This window comes from Chroicocephalus ridibundus, chromosome 4 (assembly GCF_963924245.1).
Source record: "Chroicocephalus ridibundus chromosome 4, bChrRid1.1, whole genome shotgun sequence".
NCBI classification, from domain to species: domain Eukaryota; kingdom Metazoa; phylum Chordata; class Aves; order Charadriiformes; family Laridae; genus Chroicocephalus; species Chroicocephalus ridibundus.
In genome coordinates, this window is record NC_086287.1 from 31,958,690 (window position 1) to 31,970,579 (window position 11,890).

The window sequence follows — 11,890 nt, forward strand, 5'->3', positions numbered from 1 at the left end:
AATGTTCGAAGAACTGTTTCTTCCTCGTAGAAGTGTGGAGGAGCAGGTGCAATAGAGGTTATAGTCTGTTGTAGGGCACACTGGCCTCCATGTAGCCATCTTCACATTCCAGGTGAAGCATGAAGGCTCTGTGTAGCGCCAGGTTGAGGGTCTTTGCACTGAGCTACTGGAAACATGAGCATGCGGGAATGTAGTTCAAGGGCTCAAGTGTCCATGCTGGTGGTAGCAGGAGGAACAATAGGTGATGGCAGTCCCTGAGCTGGGGTAGAATGGAGCTGGTGAAGGAGGGGAAACTCTATAAAGAGGGATATTGTCAATTTTCTTAAGGGGCTAACAAGCAAAAAAAACATACTGAAAAGGTGTAAGGGGCCTGGGCACCACCTGGTGGGTTAGGGCAGATGTAGTGGGAGATTTTGAAGCTGGCACGTCTCTAGACATTACCTTTCCTCTCATCCCAGGTACTTGCTTGCTGCTGCTTCTTGCTTGCCTTATCACTTGAACGGCAGAGCTTCTGGTTAGGAAGCCCAGGAGCAAGCAGGACTGGGCCGCGTTTGGCCCATATTGATAACGTTCTTGCAGCTTTGAATGGGAGCAATGCTTTAGTTGCGTTGAATACCCCACCTGTCCTTGAGCTGTGTACATATTTATATAGAAAGGAGGCTTTCATGATTCCCATCGCTTTTTCAAGAAGCAACACCAACACAGGACTCCTCCAGCTGCAATTGCCACAAGCAACAGTGGGCTTGGATAGGGACAACAGCTGCTGTAGCCAGTTGTGTGGGAGTAAATTGTGTGAATGCTCTCATTTCTTCTTCTACTGAAATAAATCTTTATAGATAAAGTGTGTCTAAATGTCCTCTGGTTTAATTAAATCCCTTTTCAGATTCTGCCACACAAACCAGTCTGCAGTTGTCTCTGCCACCTGGTTTTCTTTTTCACAGTCATCTCCTGGTACTGTAGTTGTATTTTGCATCTGTGTAAATAGTTCAGTACGTGCATCCTCCTGCGACTGTGTTTCCTCATTTTTCATTGTACTAATAGCACAGGTGAAGGTAGGCTGCCGGAACAGAATCACACCGCTCAGTGACACAACTGCAAACTGATTTACCAAGCAGGGTGAGTCCAGTGGGTTGATACCAGCTTCTAATCTACGGTGTGCACCCTTGGTGTGCGAAGTCCTGGCTGGTGGCCTGGCCCCCGTGCCCAGTGGTTGCACCTCATGCTCTGCTTCATCATGGTGCCTGATGATTGCGTATGTCCCCTTCCAGCGGGCTTTCAGCTGGGAAGAGCTCTCAACTCGCTTGTCAGTAAAGGCTGCCAACAGCCTTTCTAATCGTGCAGGCCCAGGCCAGCCTCTGGGAATTTCTCCTTATCTGAGGCCCATTAGCAGCCAGGGCAGGAGTGTCCCGCACCCTCTGGTTTCTGTCCCCTAGTGCCTTAGGAAAGTGCAAAATTAGCAACAGTTAAACAGTTGATCTGTCACCTCTTTATTTTTCCATTAACCTACCCAGAGTTGTCCACTGTTAAGATTGTCATTTATCTGGGACATGGTTTTGGGTGGGCTTTACTCTCTGACCACTGCAGGCACCGAAGGCTCCTGCAGCACATTTTCACCCCACTTCCCGTGGGCCAGGCTTCAGGTCTTCTGTAATTCCCAGAACATCGATTTAGATTACACAGGATGAGAGAAAATAGGCTGCAGCACCGTCTCCTAGCTATGACTCAGTATTATTGTTTGAGTAACCCACAACAATTTCTTGCCATTTAGACCATTATTCTCTCACCCGCTGACCCCTCCCCACCCGGGAAGGGGAATTGGGGGAAAAACAAGGAAACGTGGGTTCAAATATAAGCAGATTTACTAGAATAAGACTAGATAATTAACCTTAGTAACACTAAAGAACCAGCATTGATCCTAATACCGATGTAAAATATACAGGATCATACTCAGCCCATTCCGAGCTGTGGACAGCAAATGTCGGACACTGCGAGCGCTGTGGCTTTGGGAAGGGAAAGGCTCAGGGGTCCAGCACCAGGGCAAGGAGTTCCCTGGACCGCAGCCATCAAGGGAGACTACGCAGCAAAACTTTCTAATTTATACTGAATGTGACATTCATGGTACGAAATGATGCTGTTGGCCAGCCGGGGTCAAGCGCCCAGGTCTCGCTCCTCCTCGTCCCTGCAGCTGGCGAGCTCGAAAACACTCAGACCTTGAAACCTGCATACCATAGCTGGCTATAAAGTAAATATTTTCACAAATTCACACACTAGAGCCTTCTGCAAGTGCAGTTTTACCAAGCATAAGAAGAGAAATTAGTCCTCAAACCGAGACACTCAGACGGGCCGTGTGCTGCCGGTTCACTGCCAGCCGTGCAATGTAACGTGCTCGGGCACAGGCCGTGGCCCACCGCTGGACGAGAACGTTCCGGGACGGAGCCGCTCTCCCGCTGTGCGCCCCCGCCGGAGGGCGGCTGGCTGTGGCGATCGCAGCGCCCCGTGTGCGCGCCTGGCCCTCAGGCCTCAGCGCCTCCATCTCGGTGGGCGGCGGCCGCTCGGGCGCGGGGCGGGGCCGGTGCCGGTCCCGGCGGCGGGAGGGCGGGCCGCGGGCTGCCACCGCCCCCGTCTCCGCTCGGCCTGGGCCCGGCGCAGGGCGGGTGGGGAGAGCGCGGGGCGCGACATGGCGCTGGGCTCGGCCTGGAAGCGGATGTCGTGGCTGTACTACCAGTACCTGCTGGTCACCGCGCTCTACATGCTGGAGCCCTGGGAGCGCACTGTCTTCAGTATCCTTCTGCCGGCCGGGCCTGGCGTCTGTCTGCGCGGCGCGGGGGGCTGCCGTCCCCCTGCGGGGGCTCCTCCGGGGCTGCCCCGAGGCCGCGGGCGGGTGTGTCGGCCCCGCCGGCTGTGCCGCCCGTGCGGTGCGGTGCCGGGCAGGCGAGACGGTGCCGGGGAGGCGGTTGGGCCCTGGCCGTGCTGAGGGCGGTGGGGCGCCGGCGGGGCGTTCTGGGGGTGAGGGCGGCGGGAGGAGAGCCGGGCCGGGGAGCGGGGCCGGGCCGGGCCGGGCCGCGGCGGGGGGCGGCTGGTCTGAGGCACCGAGCGCGGCGGGTGCCCGCGGCGGGCGGAGGAGCGGCACCCTCCGCCCGGGAGCGGGTCTGGGGCTGGTCCCCTCCTCGCAGGCAGGGGCTACAGCTCCTCGCCCTCACAAAGGGACGCGCCGCCCAAATTGGGGAATAGCCCTCACACTGGAACGCCGCATCCCGTCACTGGGCGTCTGTCAGTCTAGTCCCTGTGTCTCCTCGGGCATAAATTCCTGTCTTGAAGTTATTTCTCCTGTAATTTTTCTTCTGTTGAGTGGTGGTAGTTCTTTCACCTGTCTTTTGCACGGGCATCTCAAGCTTTCTCTTAAGCACAGGTGTCTTTCGTGAATGCTTTTGTATTTTTGCCTAGTGGAAAGCAAATGTGCATGCTGCAAATCCTTGCAGGCTTACCTTTGCATGGTGCTTTGCCACATGGGTTTTTAGTAGATGAGTATTTAATCCGTGAGCTGGTAAGTTTGCTTTGCTCTTCTGGAGTGGAAGAACTTGATAGATGCTTATGTGAAGGCGTCTGTATAAAGACTGCGTATAGGTTTGCTTCTTTACCCATCCCTTTCATATAGACAGTATATTCTTTCAAGCGTTGTTATGGTATCACAGGTATTTTTCTCTTAAGCGTATCTGTTTTGATCTTGACTTAAAATGATTTCTCATATGAATGACCCTGAGCCATCTCCAATTAATGTTGAGAGGCAGAGAGAGAAATTAGCCAAAACACTAACAAAGAGAAGGGTGTAAATAGTTGTGAGAAGCTGCTTTTACTGAGATACTATTCAGTTTTATAAAGCAACTCACATTTGTTATATAAAAGTGGTTGCCCAAGTTACAGCTCTGCAATCAGAGGTATTTTTTTTCCTGTGTAAAGTCAGTAGAAGTGGAGATAACTTACTATTCCTCTTTGCTAGTATTTATAGACTTAAAGTGCACAGTTGTTTAGGTAGGGGATCTTCAAAATGTTGTGTTCCTTGCTAACATAACCTTCCTCTGTTATCCCATGTCTGTATAACTGAGGAAACTTCTATCTTCGCTTTCTTTGCTTTTCCTGCAGTTACTTTAGTCACAAGTACTTTTTTTTTTCTTTTGTATTAACCATGCAGCTTTTTAACTTGTGCAAAGCAGTTAAGTAAATGAGAGCGTGTGCGCATGTTTGCTTTCATAAAATGCTCATATTGTAGTGAAGTGATTGCTGCTTAACTTACAGATGTCATGGGCGGTACAAATATCGTTTGCGATCTCGGGTCAGCAAAACTGTTTTTTGTCCTCAAACTGGGTGCTTTCGCTGTTGGTGGGCCAGGTCTGCCGGGTGGTGTTCGGATGCCACGCGGACGCAGCAGCCTTGGGAGCTGCTGGTGTGTGTCTCTGCTGCTGGTCTGGCTGCTACTTGTGCTCCAGAATCAGAAGGGAGCGCTGATACGGAAACGTGGATTTATGAGTTGACCTTCATTTTAGTATCTCTTACTGTATGATCTTCTGGGACTAAAAATACACCAAGCAGCTAGTACGCTCTAATAAGCGCAGCTAATACCTCTGCTCTGCCACGGGGAAGTTGGTCGTTGAGCATTTGTTACACGCGTGCTGTGGTGATTTGATTTCTTGAAGATGCAGAGCATGCGCAGCTCCTCTGGATTCACCTGTGGAAACCGAGTACTGCTGTCCAGTGTTATCGTGCTTGTTAATCTCCAGTGCTTTTTATAGTGTTCCTGTCTAAGTTTACTGAATCTCTGCAGGTAGTTGGGTGAAACCATATTATTAATTTTGAGTACTTTTGAATTTCAGAAATTCAAAACTTTGGCATAATCTTTCAGTAATCTGATGCCATAATTTCTGTAGATAAAGAGCCCTAGAGCTTGACAAAGGTCCAGTTGTACGTATGCATTATAAGCTGTCGTCTCACTTCTCTATATAAAAGGTCCCTGTTAGAAGTTCAACTAATAAAGTGGTCATCTTAAGGTTTTTTAGCACATAGCTTCATGTGAAGTTTGTTTTGCAGGGTGGTCTGCTATAGTAAAGTACTAATGAGCGTCTGTGTAAGTACACAACTTGACTCAAAGCTGTGCTGATGCTCTGAGGCTTTGTGAGTGAAATAGTTAGAAAGGTGCATGTCACGATGTTACTAATGCTTTTTCACTCACCCTGTTGTTGTTTGGTGGTAGTTAGGATAAAGAAACACATAAATTGAGCTGCCGGCCCATGAGGAAGGGTCTGAGCATGACATGCAGGTGGAAAAATTAATGAAATAATGTGGTGACTTAGAGCCTAGAGGACACTGGCAGCTAGAAATGGATTTGAGGTTTCCTGACTTCATTACGCTAACAGCACAACTTTCGTACCAGATGTGTTTTGCGCATCATAAATTAAATTCATTAGGTCATTCTATTCCAAGAAGTTGAGGTCAGCGTCTAATGCTTAGACCTCTGCTTAAAAATGAGTAGGTCATCCACCAATAAGAGCTCTTACTCAGTAGAGCTACCGATATTATTGTGGGTTTGGTTTGGTTTTTTGTGATAGTTGACTTTTCTCTGCTTGGCTGAACGGCGCTGGCTTCTGCAAGACTTGCAGAAGACCTAGGAAGATGCATGTAAAAACTTGTACGTGCTCAATTCTCATTTTCTGTTCCCTGCCTTGTGCTTCCCGTACTTTGGCCTGTCCTCTTGTGTGCATGACAAGGCAGTGGATAACTTGCAAGGCATCCTTCTGTAATTCACCTGATCGTTCCTACCAGTGTTCTGGTTTTTGGTGTTCAGTTGGTTCTTCCCATAGCTGTAATTGCTGAATACAGTTGACCCCGTCTGATTTAAAAATGTAATGTTATAAGATACTTACCGGGAAAGTTTTAGTGCTATAGTTACATGATAGCTAATGCACTTTCTACTTCAAATGCTTTTTTTCCTCAACTGTAATTCAGATTCCATGCTAGTTTCCATTGTCGGAATGGCACTCTACACGGGCTACGTGTTCATGCCTCAGCACATCATGGCAATATTGCACTACTTTGAAATTGTGCAGTGATGAAGAACGTATTTTCAAGAAGTAATCGGGCTTTGAAATCTGGTCCGCAAAGAAGAATGAACCTCTTAGTTTTAACAAGACTTCTACCGATGTCGGAAAGACACAATTATGACTCTGAAGACTAGGAAACGAGATATGTAGAGCAGGGACGAGAGATGTCCCCTATGTTGTGTTCATTCCTTTTAATTTTACAAGATATGCCCTTGTATAGTAGTTTTGTCTACTTTAACATTGTGATTGTACTTTGATATCAGTATTTTCTTAACTTTGTGACAGTTTCAATATTGCACTGTGAAAGCTTTTCTTAATTGTAATTTTGAGTAAATCTTAATTGCCTTCTATTTTTAATCGGAAAGTCATCTTATTAAATGGGGCTTAAAGCTTTTGCTATTGTATGGTATGTATTTGCCTGGATATTTCTATTAATGCGTTTTGTAAGAAAATACATCTAGATTCATATTAGAGACATGGATATATTCGTCTAATGCTATTTACAAAAGTTAGTTTGTATGACTGAACTCAGGTGTACTGTTTGTTGTCCAAACTTTGTTCAACAGTATATTTGTGCGTATCGCCTGAGTTTCAAATTAGCAATTATTTCAAGTTTCTGTATTCTACTTGTTGGAGGAGGGCGGGGGAGGTGAGGCATTGAGGCAGAGTGAAGACTGCATTCGTTATGTTTGGAGTACTGCCGTGGTTCTGGGCTATATCTAGTGGAAAAGGAACTTTTCTTTACTGACATAGACCCATGTAAGGCTTTGGGATAGCACTTTAAATCAACCCTGTTTTTCTAGCTACCAATTCAATTGTACTTTTACAGGATGCTTTCTTACGTTCCGATGGTTATCGTTTCTGCTGATTTTCACTCAACAATGTAACTATGTCTAGGTTTTAAAGGGGTTTTCTATTGCTGCTAGTGTTCCAAACATGTTCTCGATACAGACGACCAAAACATAGGGGTTTAAATGGACTTGAGTTACATCTACAGCAATAAGTAGCTCAATACTTGGCTGAAGTCCTGTCTTTTTTTTTTTATAGGGATTTTTTTCAGTTTTGTATTCTGAAATGTAAGATGGTGACAACTTAACTTTCCTAAGTGGAGGATTTTTTGTTGTTGTTGTTTAAAAAATAAAAGTTTAAAAGCAGAGCTTTGATGCAAAGCTTTCTTTGAGAAGTTAATGTGTTTCTGAATGCTGCTTGCTTTTCTCAGAACTTTCCAAAAGGGGAAAAATGATACTTGACGAAAGAATTGTGATTTTTTTTTAATGGCTTACTAATAATAGGTACGGTTATATCACTTATGCAACTTCTACTGAAATCAGGAATTACACCTAAGCTGTATAACTAAATTGTTCTATAAAGATACTGTCTTTTAGGTTTATTTAATTTTCTCAAATGCACACTTAGGAGCATAGAGTGTTTCGTTGTTTTGGTTTTTTTTCCCCTGTATTTAAGAACTTCACGTGTATTTGGTTAAAACTCTGTTGTTGTCTTGGGAGCTATAAACAGCCTTGAACTTCATAGGTGAGCCCTCGCTTCACTGAAGTTGGTAGGAGTCTCCCACTAAATTAGTGCCTTCGCTTATTAATAACTGGTTATCTAAACATAGGTAGGTTTTTGGGGTGGTGGTGTTTTTTTAATGTATCCGGGGTGGTATGTGAGTATTTTAAATATATAAAGAGGTAACGATAAGTTAACATACTCTTTTTGGAGTGATGTAGCATAAATTCCTGGTGTCTGTGGATTAAATTGGTACTGTGATGTTTCTTTGCGAACTACTACTGTGACTGATATCCATCTCCTGCTGAGAAAGGGGTTTAGTGGGATGGGGATGGGGGAAGGAGGAAGCCCTTCCGTCTGGTTACATTAGGAATGTTAAGCATGATTTTTATTTGTGAAAGGCTTTGTAAAAGGGCTTTGCTATCCCGACTTTTATTAGCTGTCTGCTGTTTCTTGAGGGGAAAAAAAGTGACCATCATCTCCAATGACTTGTGTTATGTTGGAGTGAGCTTGATCGATATCATACTCAAATTCAATTTGCTAATTTGAGTACAGTCTTTTTCAGCATTTCTTTTTTTAATTATAAATCAAGAATCTCATAGTTGTGGACTGTTCTGTTAGATTCCAGATAACTCTGTTAAAGATGGAATAATTTTGTTAATAAAATACTATACGTTACTAGAGTTTGAATTTCTAGAAGAAAGTTTCTGCAACGTGTCCTTTTCCTAAAGTTGATCTAGGGAAGAGACGGTTCAAGGGATGATAATTATGAAGGGGAGTAAGTTTTCTTTTTTAAAATAAGGGTATTGGTAGGGATTTAATTAATCATTGAATTTGAATAATAAATGAAATAAATGAATCATAAGACTACTAAGTTGTTTTCCCACTGCAGTCTGCTTTATTATGTTAGTTGGGGGATCCTATCCTCCTTGTGAGAGAACCGTAAGCATTTTTGGTGCGAGCCGGAGGTCGAAGGCAGTTTAAATACCATTTGGAGGCAGCTGGTCCATTATGCTTTTGTTTTAACAGGCTGATAATAATTGAGCCATCAGTAATTTAGATAAAGTTGGAAAAAAGTAATTGTGAGAACTGAGAAAGAAAACCTGAGCACCCTGCAAGTGGCTTTCTGTTAGTCTTTTAATAGTAATAGCTCTTGGGGTTTAGATAGAGTCATAAGTGTTCAAAAATGCGTGACGTGTTACAGCAGAACTGATGGCATCAGCTCCACCAGTCAGCCCAGCCTGAGGCTGGAGCATCCCGCCCAGCTGGGATGGCTTGTTGTGCTGGTCCCTGCTGGCCACCCTGGCAGGAGTCTGCCTAGCCCACAGCCCTGGAGGCTTCCAGAGGCCCCTCGGCTGACGTGAGGGCTGGGTGCTGTAGAAATCATCATTAAAAACCTTTGCTCCCATAACCAAAAGAGGAAACCAAGGCACAGTATAGCAGAAAGTCAGTCTGGAGCCAGAAATGGATCTGGGATGTGTGTGTCTGTGTGTCCTGGATTGGTTATATATATATGTATATAATTTTTATATATATATACACACACATAAACTGTTTATTTCTTGTCAGAAATTATTACATAGCAATTAATTTAGACACAGAGGCTGTGTGTTGTTTGTTTTTTTTCTTTCCTGGTTTCTTAACTACCCTGTGAAGGAAAACACCAGAGTATCCTTAAGTGAGACTTTTTTGGCAAAATTTAGCAAGAAAACCCTTTTTGCATTTGTGTAAATATTCACTATTAAAAATAAATAGGTGTGGAAGGAGCATAGCACTGTAAAGATGAATCTGGCGCGATAGGCGTGCATTGTATTACTGCAAATTGGTGCAACTGGTATGATGCGAGGCCTTGCCCTGTTTCATTCAGGTGCAGTAATGAAGTGTGCACTATAAATACTAGAGATGGGGTGCTTGCTCTTGGCTAACAGCAAATAAAGGCTATGTTGTGGTGAAGAGATCTGATACCGTGGGGCTAGTGGGCCGCGCCCAAAGCTGCGGAGAGAGGAGCCATCCTCTGAAATATCAGAGCGGCTTACTCTGGAGCTGGGACCTCAGTACAGGTTTTCAGTGCCAGAAGGTCCTTTCCCCTGCTAATTTGCCCGTGTTTTCTGCAACTGCTATTTTAGGAAAACTGTTTCTTCCCCTCTTGCTGACATGTTATCCTCACACCACTGGGTTTGTTTTTTTTTTGTTTTTTCTTTTAAAGACAAAAGCACGAAGCTTTCCATGTCGTTCGCATTGTTTCTCTGTTTGGTCTGCTGGGTCAGCCTGAAACAGCAGTCACCACTGAGCACAATGGCTGCTGTCTTTTCTGCCTTTTGTTCGTGTCATGGTGGTTTAAGGAGAAAATCTGGCATCATAGTCCAGAGCTGGATCCAGCTCCCTCTCTGTGTAATGGGGAGAGATGAAATTCTAGATCTTTTTGTAATCTTCAGTATATCGTCACAAGATCCTCAGTCCATCTAAACCGTCATTGCGTGATTGAAGACTAAGAAATTGTGAATATCCACTCTCCCTGAGAGTTCAGCTGGGTAAGAGTTGAACAGGCCTTGACATAAACTTGATTCAAAGGCTGATCCGATTTCTAAAGTATCATTAAAGTCGAGCTTTTCCTTCATAATAGTTCTGCAATGGCAGCAGGCGTCCATCTCGAATGTTACGAGTACTTAGTGTTAAATAAAATGGGGAATTATGTTACGCAATACCTTATCGCTAAGTGTTTAACACAATGCACAAAAGCTGGGAGGTGGCCTTGGCTGTAAGTCAGACTCTGCCGAGGTTGTGTTGCTGCTGCACCTCTTTACAGTGCTCCGCGGATTCACTGAGCCATCCAGTATGTACCCTTAACAGAATTCGGCTTATTCTTGCATGGACTTCTTGTTATAGTGGGGAAAAAAACCCCCACCAATAAAAAGAAACCAAACCCCAAACCAAACAACCCCCAAACCCAAACTAACTTTAAGGCACTGGCTAGCACTTTATTTTGTAGGTAGTGCTGCTTATTTTAATAGTCAATACGATGATGATATACATGTACAATTTACAAGCTACACCTGGTTATGGATCAGGTGTTTAGGCTTTATAATATGAACGTAGAGAAGCATGCTTTATTTCGGCAAGAGCCCTGTCAAGTATCAGAGACTCTTGTTTTACACTTACAACAGTTCCCGATGTTTTGCTGCTGCTACAATTTGTGGCTCCAGAAGCATATAACTCCTTGGCATTTTGGAGTCTGTTAAAGAGATTCCACTTTCCTGTGCGGAGAGGACCCCCTGTTAATGGCATTCTTCATTCTGGAGGAATTTTAAATGAGTTAACAGTGATTCTAATCTAAAAATGGTTCATTATGTAAAACCACAGGGAAGGCGCATACAGTGCGACTGATACCAAAGAAAAGAGACTGGAAATGAAAATCTTGTTTGCCTTGGATGAGCAACAGGATGAACTGAGGGATGAAAATTCTTTTACAAATTCTGGTTTCTGTGAAACTTAAACTTTTATGAAATAGGTTATTCTAATGTTTTGGAAAATGTAGGAATCATTTCCCTAAACAGAAAGTGTAGCCATGTTTTCAAATCTGAAGCTGATCCCTGTGCTAAACTACAAAACTTACTAGACGGAAGAAAGTATTTCCTGTAAATATAACAGTTACCAAGCTAGGAGCCTTACATGACAGAAGACCTGAATTGAGGGGTGATAGTACCATGCTGGTAATATGACTGCATATTATAGACTGCGTAGCCGGAACGTGTGGACCTATGGTTTCACATGGGTGAAACCTCCATGCCATAAAGGCACCTGCTAGCACTGGTAGGATGTCACAGTGATTTATTTATTTATTTAGTGGTTTGGAGTGATGCTGTTTGGGATTAGAGACTGAATAATCATCCTAAAGGCTTTACTGTTATATCTCGTGTTACGTAAACGGATGTTTTGATGAAATAAACTGATGGAAAACCCTGCGGCCTCGACACCTGTCTTAAGCCAGACAGATAATCGTGGAGCAGTAATCGCTAAATTGGATATAGGATGTGCCAGTTGCAGACAGATAATCATGGAGCAGTAATCGCTAAATTGGATAAAGGACATGCCAATTGCAGCTACAAACCAAATGTAAGAATCTCGGAAAAGACAAGAGCCATCCTCCATGTTGGTGATCTTGGTGGTGATTCTCTGTTATAGCCTGTTACTGGCCGAAATGCACTTTTATAAGTTAATGGAAGACACTTTTTTTTTGTCTTTTATTGTTCTTTCTTAACCTTGAAGCGGGTGTGCCGTGTACAATACCA

At 44.3% G+C, this 11,890-nt stretch overlaps 1 protein-coding gene across 1 annotated transcript; it reads left to right on the top strand.

Annotated features, from left to right (window-relative positions):
- Positions 1-2,613: 2,613 nt before the first annotated feature.
- Positions 2,614-7,246, top strand: SPTSSA (serine palmitoyltransferase small subunit A). Its single transcript, XM_063333341.1, has 2 exons — positions 2,614-2,780; positions 5,998-7,246. Exons 1-2 carry the CDS (start codon positions 2,678-2,680, stop codon positions 6,099-6,101), a joined length of 207 nt encoding a protein of 68 aa, XP_063189411.1. The 5' UTR covers positions 2,614-2,677; the 3' UTR covers positions 6,102-7,246.
- The last annotated feature ends 4,644 nt before the right edge of the window (positions 7,247-11,890 follow it).

Excerpts from the sequence above, each read along its gene's own strand:
- SPTSSA (XM_063333341.1), top strand. The coding sequence starts at position 2,678 with ATGGCGCTGGGCTCGGCCTGGAAGCGGATGTCGTGGCTGTACTACCAG. Across the intron at positions 2,781-5,997 it reads CTGGGAGCGCACTGTCTTCA|ATTCCATGCTAGTTTCCATT; the intron begins GTATCCTTCTGC and ends ACTGTAATTCAG.